This window comes from Eulemur rufifrons, chromosome 2 (assembly GCF_041146395.1).
Source record: "Eulemur rufifrons isolate Redbay chromosome 2, OSU_ERuf_1, whole genome shotgun sequence".
Lineage (NCBI taxonomy): Eukaryota > Metazoa > Chordata > Mammalia > Primates > Lemuridae > Eulemur > Eulemur rufifrons.
Genome location: NC_090984.1, coordinates 91,593,526 through 91,614,545, shown reverse-complemented (window position 1 = coordinate 91,614,545; position 21,020 = coordinate 91,593,526). Strand labels below are relative to the sequence as shown.

At 38.1% G+C, this 21,020-nt stretch overlaps 1 protein-coding gene across 1 annotated transcript in view; it reads left to right on the top strand.

The window, feature by feature from the left end:
• KCNH5 (potassium voltage-gated channel subfamily H member 5) overlaps positions 1-21,020 on the top strand; it is a 272,418-nt gene that overhangs the window by 69,271 nt on the left and 182,127 nt on the right. Inside the window, exon 7 of the mRNA XM_069465044.1 lies at positions 17,179-17,605. Within this exon, the coding sequence (XP_069321145.1) occupies positions 17,179-17,605 (427 nt within the window). The remainder of the gene's footprint in view (positions 1-17,178; positions 17,606-21,020) is intronic.

The window sequence follows — 21,020 nt, the reverse complement described above, 5'->3', positions numbered from 1 at the left end:
TAATTTTTTAATACATTGTTGCATTAAATTTGCCAATATTTTGTTGAGGATTTTTGTATCTGTGTTCATGTGAAATATTGGTTTGCACTTTTCTTTTCCTGTAATTTTTTGTCTGGTTTTTATATTGAGTAATGCTGGTCTCATAAAATGAGTCAGGAGGAAGGACTATCTCTGCTTCTATATTCTGGAAAAGATTGTAGGGAATTGGTATAATTTTTTCCTTAAGTGTTTAATATAATTTTCCCATGAACCTGTATTGGCCTGATGCTTTGTGTTTTGGAAGACTATTAATTATTGACACAATTTCTTTAATACATATAGTCCTATTTAGATTGTCTAATTTTTTCTTGTGTGAGTTTCACCAGATGTGTCTTTCAAGGACTTGGTTCATTTATTTCATCCAGGTTACCAAATTTGTGGGCAATGTTGTTCATAATATTCCTTAATTATCCTTTTAATGTCCATGGAATCTGTAGTTTTGTCCCCTCTTACATTTCTTATATTAGTAATTTATATCTTCTTTCTCTTTTCTTAGCCTGGCCAGAGGCTTATTGATTTTTTGATCTTTTCAAAGAATCAGCTTTTCAACTTCATTTATTTCTGCTTTAATTTTTATTATTGCTTTTCTTCTACTTACTTTGGATTTAATTTGCTTTTCTTTTCCCAGTTTGCTGAAGTGAAAGATTAGAGTATTGATTTTAGATCTTTCTTCTTTTCCAGTATATGCATTCAAAGCTATAAATTTCCCTCTAAGCACTTCCTTGGCTATATTTCACAAATCTTGTTAAGTTTTATTTTCATTTTTATGTAGTTCAACATATTTTTAATTTCTCTCGAGATTTCTTCTTTGACTCATATGCTATTTAGAAGTATATTATTTAATCTCCAAGTATTTTGGGATTTTCCAGATATCATTTGTTATTGATTTCTAGATTGTGGTCTGAAAGTGAACATTATATGATTTATATTCTTTTAACAAACAGTCATCCTAATAACAATTAAAAGTCATCTAATTTCTTTGTAATTATTATGGGTAGATCATAGTTACATATCTTTATAGGGTACATGTTTTGCTTTGCTATAGGCATACAATGTCGATTAATCAAATCGGGGTAATTGGGGTATCCATCACCTCAGGCATTTATCATTTCTTTGTGTTAGGAACATTCTAGTTCAACTCTTTTTTTTTTTTTTGAGACAGAGTCTCACTCTGTTGCCTGGGCTAGAGTGCTGTGGCATCAGCCTCGCTCACAGCAACCTCAAACTCCTGTGCTCAAGCAATCCTTCTGCCTCAGCCTTCTGAGTAGCTGGGACTACAGGCATGCACCACCATGCCTGGCTGATTTTTTCTATATATTTTTAGTTGTCCAGCTAATTTCTTTCTATTTTTTTTTTTTTTTTAGTAGAGACAGGGTCTCGCTCTTGCTCAGGCTGGTCTTGAACTCCTGAGCTCAAACTATCCACCCACCACAGCCTCCCAGAGTGCTAGGATTACAGGCGTAATCCTACAACTCTTTTAGTTATTTTAAAGTATACCCTAACTTATTGTTGACTATAGTCACTTTGTTGTGCTATCAAATATTGCTAATTTTATCTAACTATATTTTTCTACCTATCAATCATCCCCCCTTTCCCCACTACCCTTCCCAGCCTCTGGTAACCATCATTCTACATTCTATCTCCATGAGATCAATTGTTTTTAATATTTAGCTCCCACATATGAATGAGGACATTCAAGATTTGTCTTTCTGTTCTTGGCTTATTTCACTTAACATAGTGTTCTTCAGTTCCGTCAGTGTTGTTTCAAATGGCAGGATTTCATTCCTATTTGTGGCTATATAATATTCCATTGTGTATATATACCACAAATTCTTTTCCCATTCATCCTTAGATGGACACTTAGGTTCATTACAAAATTGGCTATTGTGAATAGTGCTGCAATAAACATGAGAGTGCAGATACCTTTTTGATATACTGATTTCCACTTTTGGGATATATACCCAGTGGTGAGATCACTGGATCATATGGTATTAAATAGTTCTGTTTTCAGTTTTTTGAGGAACCTCCATACTGTTCTCTGTAGTGGTTGCACTAATTTACATTCCTACCAATAGAGTATGAGGGTTCCCCTTTCTCCACATCCTTTTTAGCATTTGTTATTGGTTGTCTTTTTGATAAGAGCCATTTTAACTAGGGTGAGATGATATCTCATTATAGTTTTGATTTGCATTTCTCTGATGACTAATGATGTTGAACATTTTTCCGTATGCCTGTTGGCCATTTGTATGTCTTCTTTTGAGATATGTCTATTCAGATCCTTTGCCCATTTTTTAATTGGATTATTTGATTTTTTTCCCTATTGAATTATTACAGTTCCTTATATATTCTATTAATTAGTCCCTTGTCAGATGGGTAGTTTGCAGATATTTCCTCCCATTCTGTGGGTTGTGTCTTCACTCTGTTGATTGTTCCTTTTGCTGTGCAGAAGCTTTTTAGCTTGATGTGATCCCATTTGTCCAATTCTGCTTTGGTTGCCTGTGCTTTGGGGGTATTAATCAAGAAGTCATTGCCCAGACCAATATCCTGAAGTGTTTCCTAATGTTTTCTTTTAGTACTTTCGAAGTTCCAGGTCTTAGATTTAAGTCTTTAATCCATTTATTTTTATGTTTGTATATGGCAAGAGATAAGGGTCTAGTTTTGTTCTTCTGCATTTGGATATCCAGTTTTCCCAGCACCATTTATTGAAGAGATTGTCCTTTTCCTACTGTGTATGTTCTTGGCAACTTTGCTGAAGATAAGTTCACTATAGATGTGTAGATTTATTTCTGGGTTCTCTATTATGTTCCATTGGTCTGTGTTTCTGTTTTTATGCCAATATCATGCTGTTTTGGTTACTACAGCTCTGTAGTATAATTTGAAGTCAGGTAATATAATTCCTCCAGTTATGTTCTTTTTGCTTAGGTTGGCTTTGGCTATTCTGGGTCTTTTATGGTTCTATATAAATTTTAGTGTTATTTTTTCTATTTCTGTGAAGAATGTCATTGATATTTTGATGGGTATTGAATTGAATCTATAGATTGCTTTGGGTAGTGTGGACATTTTAACAACATTAATTCTTCCAATCTAATCTTTATCTGTCACCTTTTAGGTGCTTGATTATTAAATTCCTTGAGGTAGTCTTGTTTGGATTAAATCTGCTCGGTGTTCTATGACCTTCTTGTACCTGAATATTGATATCTTCCTCCAGGTTTGGAAAGTTCTCTGTTATTATTTCTTTGAATAAACTTTCTACCTGAATCTCTCTCTCTCTCTACCTCCTCTTTAAGGACAATAACTCTTAGATGTGCCCTTTTGAGGCTATTTCCTAGATCTTGTAAGCGTGCTTCATTCTTACTTTTTCTTTTTTCTCTTCTGACCATGTATTTTCACATAGCCTGTGTTCAAGCTTATTAATTCTTTCACTTGGTCAGTTCTACTGTTGAGAGACTGATACATTTCTCAGTTTTTCAGCTGAATTCTTAAGCTCCAGAATTTCTGCTTGATTTTTAAAAATTATTATAATCTCTTTGTTAAATTTCTGTCATAGATTTCTGAATTTCTTCTCTGTGTTGTCTTGAAGTTCATTGAGTTTTTTCAGGACAGCTATTTTGGATTTTTTTGTTTGAAAGGTCACATATCTCCACTGCTCCAGGACTGGTCACTGGTACCTTATTTAGTTTGTTTGATGAGGTCATGTTTTCCTGGATGTTCTTGATGCTTGTGGATGTTCATCAATGTCTGGCATTGAAGAGTTAGGTATATATTTTAATCTTCACAGTCTGGGGCTTGTTTGAACCCTTCCTCCTTGAGGAGGCTTTCCAGGTATTCAGTGGCAATTGAGTGTTGTGTTCTAAGTCTTTGGGCACTGTAGCCGTATTAGCACTGGGAATGCCCTAAGCCCTATAATGCTATGACTCTAACAGACCCCTGGTGGTACCACCTTGGTGGACTTGGGTAAGATATGGGAGAATTGCTTGGATTCCCAGGCAAAGTCTCTCACTCTCTTTCCTCATTGTCTGTGCTGGGCTGCAGGAGTTGGGGAAAGAGTGAGGCGGGCACTCCCTCTTGGCCACCAGCACCAGGGTACACTGAAGCCAGCCCAGTCTCACCCAAAACCTGTGGTGACTGTTGCCTGGCTATCCCTCATGTTTATTCAAAGCCCAAAGGCTTTTTAGTCACCAGGTGGTGAACGCTGCCAGGACTGGGTCCTTCCCTTCAGGGCAGCATGTTTCCTTCTGGCTCAGGGTGGGTCCTTAAATGCCTTCCAAGAACTAGGACCTGGAGTCAGGGGCTTCAGGCGTCTGCTTGGTACTTTCTTTTACCAAGTAGTGAGTGGCTGAGCTGGTACCCAAAACAAATCCTCTGCACTTTTCCATTTCCTTCCCCCAACTAGGAGAAGACTCCCTGAGCCGCATTACCTGTAGTTGTGGTGGGGGTAACAGAGGCACTGGCTTGGCCACCACCACTGGTGTCTCACTGGGTCATGTGCACCCTAAGCCCACGGGCTCTGAGCCAGCACAGCCATAGGAATTAATTTCTCAAGGACTACAGCCTTTGTGGCCCGACTGCCTTACGAATTTAGTCTAGTTCTCAGGCTGCTTTTTGTTACCTGATGGTGGAGCTAGCCAGAACTGTGGTCTCAGAGAGGAGGATTTCTGTCTGGCCGGGCTGGTCTAAATGCCTGCCCTGTGGGCACTGGCAGAATTCTGCCCTGTGCTGTGGTCTCTTGTGCCAGAGCAGCCTGGGTTTCAATGCACAGTCCCACAATCACTTCACTCTCCCTCCCCAGGTACACAGATTCTCTCTCCACTTGCTGTCCTGGCGTGGCACTGCCAAGCGATGGGGGAGGAGTGGCGTATGCAATGAAAGATTGTCATTTTTGCTGTCTTCACTGCCTCTTTCCTTGATATAATGTTAAAGCCAGGTAGTATGATCACTCGCCTGGTTTTTGGTTCTTCTGAAGGCGCTTGGTTGTGTGGATAGTTGTAGAACTCATTGTTTGTGCAGAGGGATGATTGCTAGAGTTTTCTATTTATCATCTTGCTCTGTCTCTTCTCTTAAGAAATCAACAATCATGTATATTTTTATCAAGTATTGGATTAGTAGTTTATCCACACTCGTCTTTCATCTTTAGGCTCAGGGAAGGTGTTATTTGGCATCTTTTAATTCTACTTCAAGTAATGAATTCAAATCCAGCAAACAGTTTAGACAACCAAGTTTTAGGTATTATTCTTGTTTCTGGAAGAATCAAAGGTAGACCTTCTGCTCCCCCAAGGTAGAGACTGTGTCTCTCTAACTCATCTTGGATTTGCAGTACCTACCATAATGCTTTGCACATAATTGCCATATTACACATATTTCTACTGAAGCAAATGTGGCATTAAGGCTTTTCATGCTTCCTAAATATACCTGCTTCTTGTTATAATGATAAAGAAATGGCCAGAGGGAAACGTTTGTGGCATAACCTTAGCTATGCTCCAAACTCTTCCTCCTCGCAGATTATAGGGCATTGTCCTTTGGACATTATGCTCATGTCTCCTCGCATGTGTTCCTTTCCAGTGAGCATGCTCTCATGTAAATAATGCTCTTATGCTCTCATGTAAATAATTTTCCAGTCAGATGACCTGGTCTGCCAGCTTTCCATACATGTTTAAAGATTGTCTTAGGGTTTAGATCCCCAAGCTGCGATCTCCCACTGGGAATGAAAGTATTGTGGACAAAGAAAGCTGAACAAGACAGTTTCTGAACAGAAACATACCTACCTTCTAGATTGAGAGGAAAACTTTCTCACCACCTATTCAAGGGTATGAATAAATGAGGGATCGGGGAAAGGAGGAGATAGGGAAAAGGTTTGGAGAATAGGTAAGAGTTAGCCTCAAGCTCCAAACTGGAACATGATAGCTACGGTCTGAGCTTTTAAATTCTATTCCTGGTGGGAATTGAGTGGTAGAGAGTGTTATTGAAATTGGATAATATACAGGTTTAAAGATAATAGACATTTGTCTTATATTTTAAAAATTTAGTGATGTTGCAGGAACGTATTGTTTGGTATGAATTTTCACTGAGATAAAATGGTCTAACTGTGGGAATTAGCTTTGAGAGGATAGTAAATAACAAGCAATGAGGATAGCAATAAAGTCCCTTTATTTGATTTTGTTGTTTACATGAAAAGAAACTTTTATATGTATAGATCTTCGTTAATGATAAATGCTTCCTACTGTTAAGAATTAGAAAATGATTCTAATATAAAGGCAAAAATGATTGAAATATATTGCAATTTGTATGCTATAATCATTAAATTTTTTTTACCTTAATTAGGAATACTTGCACAGAAGTTGTTCTTTATTGTCTTTTTATGCAGTAATTATCTCCATGCTTGAGAAGTCCTAGTATTGTCACTCTTCTTTGAGGGAAATTCTAATTAAGTTTATTCCTACGCCATTTGACCTTTTTATTACTTCATTTTATTGCCTGATGTCAGTGCTTTCAGATAACACATGCTAACTCACGAGGAACATGCCTATCTTTGGATTGGATTTCTTCGTCTTTATGACTTATTATCTATTAGACATTGTAAGTAAAGGGTTAACAAACTCATTTCCCCATCTGCATGAGAATTCGACCTTTGGTCAACTGTCTTCCTTTGTTCCCCTGAGAACTAATGAAGGGAATATGTCATCTATGTTGCTAAGCAATATTACTTAAATGAAAAAAGAATCCCTCATCAATGAATTGCATCTGGACTGTGAGGGACTTTTAATAAAGTATAAATAACTTGATGAGGACACCATAGCTTAAGGGTTCCTTGAAAGATGGAACTCTGAGCATATCTCTTGTGCGACTCTGAAGCCTATGCCTTGATCTTATTAGAGGTATTGAATGAGCTGGTGCATGAGGCTGTCAAAAGCTAGATCCCCAAACATTACCAACACAACCTTTAGATAAGACAAAGCTGAGTTGAATTTACTGCTTATCACAGTATGGGAGAATACTACCTTGCAAGACTGGCATTGTCTGAGATCAGAAAAGACAAGGACAGAATTTATTGAGAATTGGAAGTTTGATTTAAGGTGTGTCTTTAAAAACAGGGAGGGCTTAGGGAAGTGGTCTTTATTAGGATTAAGGTCCAAGAATATAATACAATAGTCCGGGTTTGGTGGAAATAGCAAGGTGAGGATTTCGAAGCAAAGGATTTAAAGAATCTTAGGGCATAAGCTGTCTGCTGATGCTTTCCACTGAAGAGTTAATAGGTCTTTCTGAAATTCCTCCAGTAAAAAAATCAAACTGTTTAGTTGGGTAGGACAGTCCTGGAAAAATAAAGTCATGCTAGGGGAGACTGAGGAATAACACAAAGTCATGCTAAAGTAGACATTAAGGTATGGTTTTAGTTCCCAGTGTCCAGGCTGAGTGGGAGTGGTGGTAGGGGGGTTAGATGATTTTAGTTCTCAAGGTTTTTAAGTCAAGATGGCTCTAGTGCCTGCCAGCTGAGTCTCATATTCTTGCTTTTGAGTTTCCCCTTGGGGGAGATGGGGCACAAGAAGCATAGCTCTGTGGATTGCTACACAGACTGCTATGAGGTGAACTCCCATGCAGTAAGGTACCTAATGCTGCCCCATTGATGAACAGTGATTTCTACTCTGTACCTTTCTGAGTCTACTGATAACAATCATAATCTCTGATAGTCTTATAAGTGTGAATGTCTAGTTGATCAATATTGCAGACACAAATATAGACTTTATAGTCAAATGCCTGGTGTGCATTTTTGCAGAAGATGCTAGTTTTCACCGTGATTTGTTTGTGTTTAAGTCATTGCGTTAGTAAAAATCAACCATCTTCAGGTAAATTCACATTTATACACAGAATTATGCTGAGTTATGGGTAGCCTTATTCAAAAGCTTTTGTTTCAGCTTTTACAGATGTTGCAATTGTCTTGGCCACAGTAAATGAAGAGATGTAGATCACAGGAACCTATGCAACAATTATTTTACTATGATTACAAATTTTTAGGTTAGCTGAATTTTTATTCCCTTGATGCTCGTAGAATTTTAGAACCAATTTTATTTCTTGCCTTCTACACTGAAATCTAACAATTCAGTTTAAAAATTTCATATCTATTTAATGATAATCTCACCTATATTGGAAAAGAAAGGCATTGTTTTTAGTAAACAGTCTCCATGTACAGAAACCTGCCATTGTATATGGTAAACTTAAATAACTAGGACTGAACACTAGATTATTAGTTATTCTCTTTAGTGTTATTAATAATTATGTATTTAGATTGACTTCTGAGATGTGCTTCCTTCAGAAATACACAGGGATGGCTATCTTAGTCCATATTTGTGTTGCTATAACAGCACACTTGTAAAGAGTTTTATTTGGCTTATAGTTCTGCAGCCTGAGAAGTTCAAGGGCCTGGCCCTGGCTGCTGCTGAGGGTTCTCATGCTGCATTATAACATGGTAGAGAAGGTCAAAGGAGAAGCAGACACATGTGAAGAGACAAAGCCCAAGGGGCGTCCTGGCTTTATAACAACCCACTCTTGCAGGAACTAATCCATTCACATAAGAACTAATCCAGTCTCCTCAGAGTGAGAACTCATTTACTACCATGAGAATGATACCACTCTATTCATGAGAGATCCACCCCCATGGCCCAAACACCTCCTACTAGGCCCCACTTCCCAACTCTGCCACCTTGGGGATCAAGTTTCAACATGAGTTTTGGTGGGCACAAACCATATCCGAACTATAGCAATGGCCTAAGAAAGATTTATTTTTCTCTCAATGTCATCCTTTAAATGCAAAAAAACCTCTGACTTAATTTCATTCACCCATTCACCCAAAAAATATATATTGAGCTACTTCTTTGTTCTAAGTAATGGATATATAGCAGTGAATAAGTACACAAATCCTGGAACTGTTAGAGAGAAATTACACCACACATTTGTTAAAAACAGGAAGGAAGACTTTATTCAAGACTATTGCAGTAGTGGAGAGAGACTATTGCAATAGGGGAGAGAGATTGAACTCAACTTTGCTGAAACAAATGGTGGGGATGTTTGTCAGTATGATTAGGTCATCTGTGTTTGACGGTGCTTATCAAAGTTAGGCTTCTATACTCTTACAGAGACTGGGAAATAGGGAGTTTCCTGATGATTACATTCCAGAGGAGTAGCCCCAGAGTCCTCAAGAAACATATTCTTAGGTTGGCAAGAGGCTGGGAGAAAATTTACATCTTAAAAGGGCAGAAAAACAATATTTATAATTGAAAGTTTTCTAAAGTAAAATACTCTAAGAAAGGGAAGTCTAGGGTTAGAAAGAAGCCTGTCTAAAGTTTAGTCAACCTAAGGCCATCATCTTGGTCAGAGTTTATATTCTGGTGGGTGAAAAGTAGTCAATGAGTATACATGAAAAATTTAAACTCTATATATGTATATAAAAATTTACAAAGTGTATATGTGTGTGTGTGTGTGTGTGTGTGTGTGTATGATGGAGGGTATATATAGTCCTGTGTGTATATACTTTTCTCTCTTCTGTCTCCTGGTTGAATTTCTTACTGTGATGGTTAATTTTATGCCTCAACTTGACTGGACCATGGGGTGCTCAGAGTAAACATTATTTCTGGGTGTGTCTGTGGTTGTTTCTTGATGAGATTAGAATTTGAATCAGTGTATTCAGTAAAGTAGATTGCCCTCCCCAGTCAGATAGCTGATGTTATGAGGATGGTCAGGTGCCTTAATTTTTTTTTTTTTTTTTTTTTATTGAGAGGGACATGAGATGTTTAAATGTACTTGGGAAAGATGTAGTTGAAGGGGGAATTATTGGAGTTTTGAGTAGAATAAAGAAAGTTTGAGATACAGTGAGTGGGTGAATTCATAAGAAAAATAGTAAAATTGCTAGATAGTTGAGAGAGATAATTGATGATAATGAACTTATAGTAGAACTAATCTGGCTTATTGTATGACTTTCTTGAGTGGTTCTTAATACAGGCATAAAGAAGCTGGTACTTGAGCCAGGATTCAAATTTTGATAGAGAGTGTAAAGAAGACACAGAGATGCTAAGGAATTCAGGGTGTTGGTGTTATTGAAATTACGGAGCTGTATAAAAAAGGAAGTAGAGACTGAAGAGGGCTAATACATTGGGGAAAAGGTCGTTGGACTAAAGGTTGAAATACTATTGCACTTGCTGTAATTGGGTCGGGAGAAGAAGATAGGGTCAGAGAGCAGAATGGTTCGATTCAAGATTTCAGAGCTGGAGAAAGTTTTAGGATATGACAAATTTTAGATTATGACCGTGGGGAGTGGATGTCTGAGAAATGGAAAGGTTGTTGGAGATGAATTGGTGAAGCAACTTGTCCAAGGCCAGGCTGTGGAGGGGTAACCCACATGGATATCACCTAGGGTGATGTGAAGATTTTAGGTGAGATTGGCTTTGAGAAATGTTTTCAATAATTTATATGAAGTATTAACTTTGAATATTCTGTTCTTATGGAGTATTCATTAGCATGGATCCATACAAGACATAAGAGTGACACATTTCCAAATACAGCAGGTAAATATTAATAACACCTAACAATTATATATTAAATCTTACTTTCCATACCCATATCTTATGTATTTGGGATAGGGTCTTGTTAAAATGGGGCCTCTGTATCAACTAAATATCTTTATTGTACCCAATCTTAAGTCATACAAGTATGAAATTCTATGCTCATAAACATAGATACATTTTTTAGCATTTCTATCACTTAGCTTTTTCTATTTCTTGCTTAACAAAGCACTCCAAAACTTTATGGATAATAACAACCATCATTTTTCAGCTCATGAGTGTATGGTTCAGTTGGGTGGTTCTGCTGATTTGAGCTGGGCTTGGCTTATCTCAGCTAAGTTCACGCAAGCATTTGTGGTCAGCCACTGAGTTGGCTGGAGCCTGGCTCGTCAAGGATGGTGAAATGGATGGCTGCTCCTGTGGTCTCTCATCCTACAAAAGCCTAGTTGGTCTTGTGTACATGGCAGCTGGGCTGAATTCCAAGACCTGAGTGGAGATGTGCCAGGCCTCTTGAGGCCTAGGCTTGGAACTGGCACGACATCATTCATACTACGTTCTGCTGTCCAAAGCAAGTCATAAAGCCAGACCATATTCAAGAAATCGGAAATAGACCCTATCTTTTGATGGGAGCAGTTGTTAGTCACACTGCAGAGGGCTATGGGTATAGAAAGGGAAATAACCGCAGCTGTTTTTGAAACAATCTACTGCAATATTCTGTGTTGTGAGAATATAAACTGTAGGTGAAAAACCATGCGACTGGATACTGCAAATCTGTATTCCTGCTCTATCGCTCCTGCTTAATTGTCATGTTTTCTTGGACAAGAAAATTCTTTGATCATCTCTTTTCTGTTTATAAAAAAAGGGAGGGAAGAAAGTGTAAAGAAATATTGGCTGAACTGTCTGCCTACTACTGTTAGTGATGATCAAATGAGAACGTTGATTTATATTTTGGAAGGCTTTATCATTGTAAGACATTATTTTTAAGCCAATCACATCTCACATCTCTTTAACGTGGGGATCTACAAAGATAACTTGAAGAGTTAATAGCACAGAGATGCCTGCTGGATATTGGTCCTTAAGCTGCTATGGCCTGAGGGGCTTGTCAAGTAAGAAAATTGACTAGAAAGGTGGAAGGCTGATGACAGAAAGTTCTCCATTAACCCTGCTGTGTTCTATTATGCATTTGATGTGTTTGATAGTTTCTTCCACCAGTGGAACCCCAGGGATTTGTGTCCTAAGAGCTCAGAAGTTGAGATAGAGGCAGAAAGCCACTGGAGTGCGGAGGAGGGCACAGAAGACTTGGAAAGTTTGGAGTGAAATGAAGCAGAAAATCAAGGAATAGAGAAGACTAGTGGAAAGTGCAGAATCAAAAAATTGGTATTAAAAGGGAGAGAGTATAGAAAAAGGGCATTTTTTGAGGATCGGCCTCTAAAAGTATCTAATATTATCATATGAGTGAAATTAAAATTGCCAATAAGGAATTAATTGCAATTTGTGGCCTCTTTGAAGATAATGAGAGTGAATCATAAAATAAGGAAAATCTCTTATTTTATTTACAGTGTTGGATATATCCTCCCCTCCCCCAAACATCATATTATGAATAAAAAATCATTAACGTGAATCATGTACTGTGGTGAAATGTTAATCTAACAACACAGAGGTGACTGCTGGGTTTTCCATAACATTTTTTTTGTTATTTAAATATGATGTGCTTAAAGAAAATTACACAAATCTTAAGTGTACAGCTCAAAGAATTTTCACAAAATGAATACACCTGGTAATTAGTAGCCATATTAGGAGACAAAGCATTACCAGAACACCAAAAGCTTCCTCATACCCTTTCTAGTCACTATCTCTCCCCCAATAAGGGGAGCCACTATCCTCCATAGAGGTAGAGTAGTTCTACCTGTTTTTGAACTTTTCAGAAGTGGAATCATACAGTATATACTCTTTTGTGTCTAGCTTCTTTTGCTCAATGTGATGTTTTTTAGATTTATGTTTGTTATTGAGGAGAGCCCTAATCTGCTCATTTTTATTTTTAGATAGTATTCCATTGGGTGAAGGTACCGTAATTTGTTTATCCATTCTACTGGAGATAGACATTTGGATTGTTTTAAGTTTTAGGCATTCCAGCACATTTTAAAATCAAATCATTTCATTTCGAGTTTTGATTATAATGATTGCATTAAGTACTCTTTGAGACAAAACAATGGAGGATGAGACTTTCCAAATAAAGCAAATTTATTTTTGTATTATTCATTTTGAGCAAAAGTATCTGATTTGATAAGTAGGTGAAGGAAACACTGAAAAATTCAAAGGTGGAACTTGAGAGTTATGTCTGGGAGCAGAAAGGAGCACAATTGCGATGCAGAGGCATGGTGGAAAATGACCTGGCCATGTAGACAGAGAAGAGGTTGGGCAGTGAGGGCCTGTAGAAGAGATTGTGATTGATTTAATGCCCATGGTGAGCCCTTGGAGGATATGCTCAGGGCTGTCTCTGAGGAAGATTAATATTGCAGCGATTGTGTAGGGTGGATTGGGGTGAGGACAGAAATTTTGCACAGCAGTTGGTTGTTGTGGGAAACACACTCAGAATCTGAAGGACTAGGCCTGAGTGATGCTTCCATTCCTTGCTAACTGTGACTTTGGACATTGTTCAACCTGCTTGAGCTTCAGTATTCTCATATGAACAATGAAGGTAGGTATCCTGCCATTGTGAGAATAAAATGAATTTGCCCATGTTAGAGAACTGCAGACTATATAGAGTTCTAGAGCCCCCACAGACCGCCGCTATTGTGGGCCATTGCTGTGACTAAGTAGAGAATAGGAGGAGGCTAGGTATGTAATCTCCTTCATTCAGTCATGAAGACAATGCCCATCTTTAAGCCAATATTAAAGGTACTAATGTGCTTGGTTAAATTACACATTATGCTCTAGGTATAGTATTTCAGAATGAGCAAAAGTTCTAGAGCCAGACTATCTATATTTGAAACTGGGATCCTCCTCTTATTAGTTGCATGAACTTAAATTCCTTTTCTGGGCCATGCTGTAATGATGCTTACTGCATAGGATTGTTTTGAAGATTAAGTTAGTTAATACCAAGAGAACACTTAGAGCAGTACTTGACGTGTAGTAAATAGTTAATATTATTATTGCCCTCTCTGTCTTTTCCAAGAAGCAATGAATGATCAAGCTTTCTGGTTAGTTAACTGGTGGAAGTGTATGGAACAGGTTTGTTGAAACCTTTGTTGTATTTTTCTACTCCTCTAGCTCCAACCAGGATCCAGGTTTCCCACATTAAGATTGTACAGAGTGAGCTCGGCCCTCATCCATGCACTGTGTATTTGAATATAGTCATAGTGTTCTGCCCTAGTCTTTTGTTTTCAGTTCCTTTCACATTTCCTAATAGGTGATAGTTTTGAATTCTTTTCCTGGCAGCCTTCTGATGAATATATTTGATGTATCTCTTACATGTGTGGCCTGGTCAGTGGAGAGATTAAAGAGAATTTCTCTTTTATACTCAATGTCATACTCTGTTAATGCAACCCAAAGTTACATTGACTGTCTTGTTCCCTACATTATACTGTTAAATCACACTGAATTTGTTATTAACCAAAATCTCCCAGTCCACTGCCTATGTTTGCTTGTTTGACAAAAATTTTTTCTTTCATTTATTGAATTATTGACTGGTTTGTATATTACCATATGCCAGCTTTGTAATTGACATTAGACATACTCCTTAAGGAGTCTGGAGTTTCCTGTGGTGTCATGTATGCCATCAGACTCGTAATAAAGTGTGATTGTGATAATTGTTGTAATAGAGATGTGCAAAGAGTATATAATAAACAAAGGAAGGACACCTAATTCTCACAGTGGGGGAGAGGATGAGAGTATGACAAGGAAGATGGCAGGGGCGGGGAAAAGATGTCAGAGAAGTGCCCATGGAGGAGAGAGTGTCACAAACTGTGAGAGCATAGGCACCAAGAGAACAGAGGGAAAAACTTGTAGCATAAAATAGCGTGGTGTTCTGGGAACTATACTTATCTGAATGTGGCAGCTGCATAGAGAGCATATGGAGGAATTGGTGGGAGAGATGCTGACCAGGTAGGCAGGGATTAGGTCCTGGTGGGCTCTGCATGTCATAGTAAGGAATTAATATTTAATCCTATAGGTAATGAGCTAACATGAAAGGATTTTATATTAGAGATGGTTATGATTAGATAGATGTATATTTAAAACATACTAGGCTAGTAGTCTCTGTAGTGTGATCTGTAAATTAGAGTAAGCTAGAAGAGAGAGAGAGGGTGGATAATGGAGAGACTATGCATGTCACACAAGTAGGAAAAAAGCATGAAATTATGACCAAGGGATGGTCATGGGAATAGAAAAGAAGGGAAATTGTTGAGAGATTTATTAAGTATATATTTATTTTGAGCACTTAGGCACCTTGAGTGGTGAGATCAGGACTTGCTGACCAGCTAGCTGGAAGTGGCAGAAAGAAGGAGGAGTTGAGGCTCAGCCCCAGGTCTGAGTGGGTGGATGATGATGTCATTCACAGCATAGGTGACAAAGAGTTGATTGGGAGACATGAAAGAGTCCCCTGGGGACCCAGTACCTTTTGGATACCTATGGGACATCCAAGTGGAAATGTACAGCAGATATTTGGCTTATGTATCAAAAATTCAGGAGAGAGTTTTTTTGTATGTGTGCATGCTGAGAAGTGGACCTGCAACTCATTCATACATAGAGTATGGTTGAGACATGGATATGTGGTAGATCAACCAGAAGAGGGCTAAGGGCAGTCGTGATGAGAATCCTAACCTGTAACAAAAACATGGAAAAGGGTAGCCCTAGAAAATGATTTTGAGAGAGACATCAGTTGGGCAGTTGGCTAAAAACCAGGAGAAAATGGTATCATAGAGCTCATGGCAGGGAGAATTTACAGTGCTTACAGAATATATATATATACACACACACACATGCACACGTATATCTATTTTACAAATCTTTTATTACTTTCTGAATTCATAAAATATTTTGTCATTTTAAGTAGAGTTGTACTACATCTAAATATTAGAAAATGTACTTATGAGTAAGTAGAGTCTAGAGCAGGTGACTGTCAGGACGGGGTACTGCCTTTTGGAGAAATATGCCTGCTAGAGATCAGTGGGGTGTGTCCTCCCACCATTTGGGCCTAATTCTAGTAGGCCCTGGTTCTTTACATTCTAGTTGGGTTTTGTGGCTGTTTTGTAGTTTGAATAGGATGGAGATTTCCTGTCTGTTTTTTTCTTCTCTTTGTTTTTAGAGAAACGAATTCAAGTTCTATGTAATATTTAAACAGAAGTGCCACAGCTCTTTTAAAGGTTTGAGCTAACTAGAAAATAATATTTACAGCAGCACTGTTTTTATTTTAAAATCTAACTCTGAGTTTTTCATGCATTTTGATCATGGATTTCTTTAGAGCAGAAGCAAAGGCATATTTATCTTAATGTCCCCAGAACTTAACCCAGAGTCTGGTTATAGATGAGCTCAATAAATGCTTACTTTTTTCTTCCTTGTTCATGATTACACAGTTCTAGTTTTGAGAGCTTCCAAGCTTTCCTGAACCTTCTTACCTTTCAACATCTCGTGTCACCATGTCATGACAATTTGTCTTCTGCATTTTATTAATTCTACCCTTTTTAACTGCCTGAAGTTCAGTATGTTTCTTGCTCCCCCAAATCTTAAAGTGAAATGAGAATTTATTTTCAGACTGTAAATGTGCCACAATATTTGAGAATTGCTTCCAAAAAAGTAACTATGGGACCTTCCTTGATTTAAGAAAGCTCTAATTTGGATGATGCTTTATTTGGTATTTAAAGCTTCTCAACAAAACATGAATTTTGTGGCTGCTGTTCCCTTTTGGTTTTCTTTTCTGTGACTATTGCTAGAGGATAATAGGACTTAGTAGGCTCTGTACCCATTCTAGATTCAGCTTTGTTCACTTTTGCAGAGCTCTGGGAAGTTAGTGCTTATCGTGGCTGTGGAAGGAGGTAGTGGTACCAACAATGATAGTTGCTCATTCTCCCCACGTGCACACAAGTATTTCTTGTTTGCTTGCCTGTAAGGTTGGGCTTCCTTTTTCAGGAGTTTTGCTGTTTGTAGCTATTGTAAAGTAAGAAATAAAAAGAAACCTTTTAGAGTAGTAAAAAGTTTTATAGGAAGAAGAAATAAAAGGTGTGAATTTATCACTCCTACACTCTGTATATATTGCATTCGAGCAATTGTCTTCTTTGGTTATTCAGTTTTTCTCTGTGCCATTTGTATTCCACTTATGAAAATAAATTCGGTGTTTCTTATCTAATGAAAAACTAATTGTATTAGATATTATTATATAATTATTCACAGATATGTCTGGGTGGGAGAGAATCTGCACATTTTAAATGAAAGTTTACCATTTTGGGTTTTTTGGTTTGCTTAAAGTCAGAGCTATATTGCATGTATGTTCTTAGTCTATAACTGCACGATCAAGTTCAAGAAGGTGAGTCATTGTATTGTTTTCCTAGGTTTTTCTTTACTGAAAGTGCCATGTTATTTCTTTTCTTTTGTTCAGGGAATCAGCAGTCTCTTCAGTTCTTTAAAAGTGGTGCGGCTCTTACGACTTGGCCGTGTTGCTAGGAAACTGGACCATTACCTAGAATACGGCGCGGCAGTCCTTGTGCTCCTGGTGTGTGTGTTTGGACTGGTCGCCCACTGGCTGGCCTGCATATGGTATAGCATTGGAGACTACGAGGTCATCGACGAAGTCACGAACACCATCCAAATAGACAGTTGGCTCTACCAGCTGGCCTTGAGCATTGGGACTCCGTATCGATACAATACCAGTGCAGGGATATGGGAAGGAGGACCCAGCAAGGACTCCCTGTATGTGTCCTCTCTCTACTTTACCATGACAAGCCTTACAACCATTGGATTTGGAAACATAGCTCCTACCACAGATGTGGAGAAGATGTTTTCTGTGGCCATGATGATGGTTGGCTGTAAGTATCTTGATTTTTTTCATTTTTAAAGAACTATTGTTGTTGGCAATTTTCCTGGCTCCAAATCTCTGATGGGATTAAAATGAGCTACTTTGTTTTCATAAAGGGGTTTAATACATATTATTTGCAATTGGTTTCATTTTTATTCAGCCTTAGAAAATAAAAATGCAAAATAACACATATTACTCTTTAGAACGTAATAACACATGAAAAACAGTGTGGCTAGAGTGAGACATAAATCAGAATGAGAACATTGTGATTTAACTCTCTTCATAGTGTTGTACCTGGCGGAGCTCTCCTGAAGAAACCAGGAGAGGTGGCATCCGGCACATTCCATTGGTATTGTTGGCAATGTGTTAAATTCCAAAAAAGCGGATGAGATCTGATATGAGAGACATAGCTTATAAAATATTTTAGTTAATAATTTCTGAATTAAAGTTGACCTCAGGGTAGAGTTTAATGTAGGTTTTTATGATTAAGACTAGTAAAAAAAGGTTTATAAATCTAGTCTTCATTATAAAAAGTCTAGGTTGAACGTATGCCTGTTTGTGGGAATGAAAGGATTAGTATTAATAAATATAAGGGCCGGGCATGGTGGCTCACACCTGTAATCCTAGCACTCTGGGAGGCCGAGGCGGGAGGATCGCTTGAGGTCAGGAGTTTGAGACCAGCCTGAGCAAGAGCAAGACCCCGTTTCTACTAAAAATAGAAAGAAAGTATCTGGCCAACTAAAAATATATATAGAAAAAATTAGCCGGGCATGGTGGTGCATGCCTGTAGTCCCAGCTACTCGGGAGGCTGAGGCAGTAGAATCGCTTGAGCCCAGGAGTTTGAGATTGCTCTGAGTTAGGCTGACGCCACAGCACTCACTCTAGCCCAGGCATCAAAATGAGACTCTGTGTCAAAAAAAAAAAAATAAATAAAAATAAAAAAATAAATATAAGCTCATTCAGCAATGAGAAACGTCTAGGATTTAGCACACATGCCTGAGTTCCAGGTGTCTTGAATGGTGTTCTTGGAAATAGAATGCCCTCTAGGGGGGCCAAAGACCAGGTGCTCTATACTCAGATAGACTGGGTGACATCAGAAGACTAGAACATTAAGGAAATACATACCAATGAAGCTGTTTTAAAAGATCTTGAAGGAGACTTCACCACATCCATACCTTCAAGTTGACTTCGATAATTTATCCAAGCCTAGTTCTGATAACTAAAGTAACCTTAAGATTGTTTTACTGAATATGTGATTAGTGTTATTAGCGCCTCTTGAGCCTTTGGATTATAGTCATTAGTTTTTGGTCTAAGCCGTCTTTTCTGAGATTCCACATTGCAAAGGTTTAGATTTTGATGTTGATGAGAAAGATATTGGAGTCTAGGGGCCTTGGCTGGCCCATAAAAGGTCAATATCTTGGGTCTAAGCAGGTTGTTTTCATAGTTAAGGATGTCTGAAAGCTATTGGAAGCACCAACGTTAGCAGTTGTTTAGCTTCTGTTCCTCTAAAATTCCCTTGTACAGGTACAGAAATAAGAATACACAGGCTCCATTTGCTGATTTGAGCTTACAGTTAGAGAGTGAAAATTCCAAGTGCTGTTTGCTCTAGAAGCTTTCAGGAGGAAAATGTTCTTATACACAGAGATCCTGATGATTAACTAAACTGATAACTACATACCAAAAGTGGTAGGATGTACGGGCAGACCTGTGCTTTATAAATTCAGAAGACAACATTTTGTCAGGTACAATATTTAGTACTATACTACTTTTTATATTTATACAGTGCATTTTGCCTGATACTCGAACATAGTTGGACTTTTTATTAAGAGATGAGGGTCTCACCATGTTGTCCAGACTAGAGTGCACTGGCTATTCACAGGCATGAGCTTAGCACACTTCAGCCTTGAGCTCCTGGCCTCAAGTGACCCTACTGCCTCAGGCTCATGAGTAGCTGGGACTATGGGTGTGTGCCAGCACACTTGCTTGAGATTTTTATAAAACTTTTTATTTTGAACTAATTATAGATTCGATAGAAGTTGCAAAGATAGTACAGAGAGGGCCTTTGTTCCCTCACCTAGTTTCCTCCAGTAATCACATCTTACATAACTATAGCACAATATGAAAATTGACATTGGTGCAATGTATGTGTATAGTTTTATGTTGTTTTATCACACATGTAGATTCCTGTAATTACCACTGCAATCAAGATGCAGAACTGCTCCATCACCACAAATATCTCCCTCATGTGTAATCTGCCCTTGCCCCAACCATCTCTAACCCCTGAAAACTAATCTGTTCTCTATAATTTTGTGATTTGAGAATGTTACATAAATGGAATCATACAAAATCTGACCTTTTGAAATTGGCTTTTTCTATTTGGTGTTATGTCTCTGAGATCCACCTAAGTGAAGTGTATCAATGGATTGTTCCTCTTATTGCTGAGCAGTATTTCATGATTTGGATAAGCTACTGTTTAACCATTCATCTGTTGAAGGATATTTTGGTTGTTTCTAGTTTTTGGCTATTACAAATAAAGCTGATATGATCATTCATGTATAGGTTTGTATGGACATAGAGTTCTTCATTTTTTGGATAAATGCTCAGGAATGCAATTACTAGGACATATGGTAAGTATATGTTTAATTTTTAAAGAAATTGTCAAACTGTTTTGCACAGTAGATAGACTAGTGTAATTATATTTTTCATAAGAGAATCATAGGAAAATGAAATTTATGTAGAGTTGAAGGACACCATTTTTTACGTTGTTTCTCAGGCCCCAAAGCTGGGAATCATCCAACTTGTCAGGTGTGGGGACTAGATGTCAGGTCTGTGTTCCCTGGTTTGTGGTTACTGGTAACCAAGGAATGGTTACTGGTACCACATCAGCAGAGCAAATGAGCAGACCAAGCAGATGCAAGCAAGCAAAGTGCCAAAGTTTATTAAAGCATAGTACATTCCCGAGAAGGAGTTGGGTCAACCCCCGTAAGTGGAGGAGACCAAGTTTAACAAGATTTTCCCTTTTATGCTGATTCCCTAATTTTATGTTAAGTAGGGGGTGGAATATTCATAGTTTTTCTTGGAAAACGGTAGAAAATTCCTGGAACCGGGAATCCTCCCCATTTTCAACCTTGTAAGACAATTTTAGGGGGTTGCCATGGCATTTGTTGTAAACTGTCATGGCACTGGTGGGTGTGATTTTTACTATGTTAATGAGGGTAGGTCACTTGAGGATACTGTCACCTTACTTGTACACATGTTCCAGAGACCCTCATTTGTGGCCTTGATCATATCTCCACTCTGTGGCCTTTCTACCTCTTTCTGGTTGGTCAGTCTTTGGAAACCTCTTATTATAGACCAAATATCTGGTCAGTCCTTGGGGACCCCTTAATACATCATCTGTTCCTTCTTGGAAGCCCCCCTTCTGG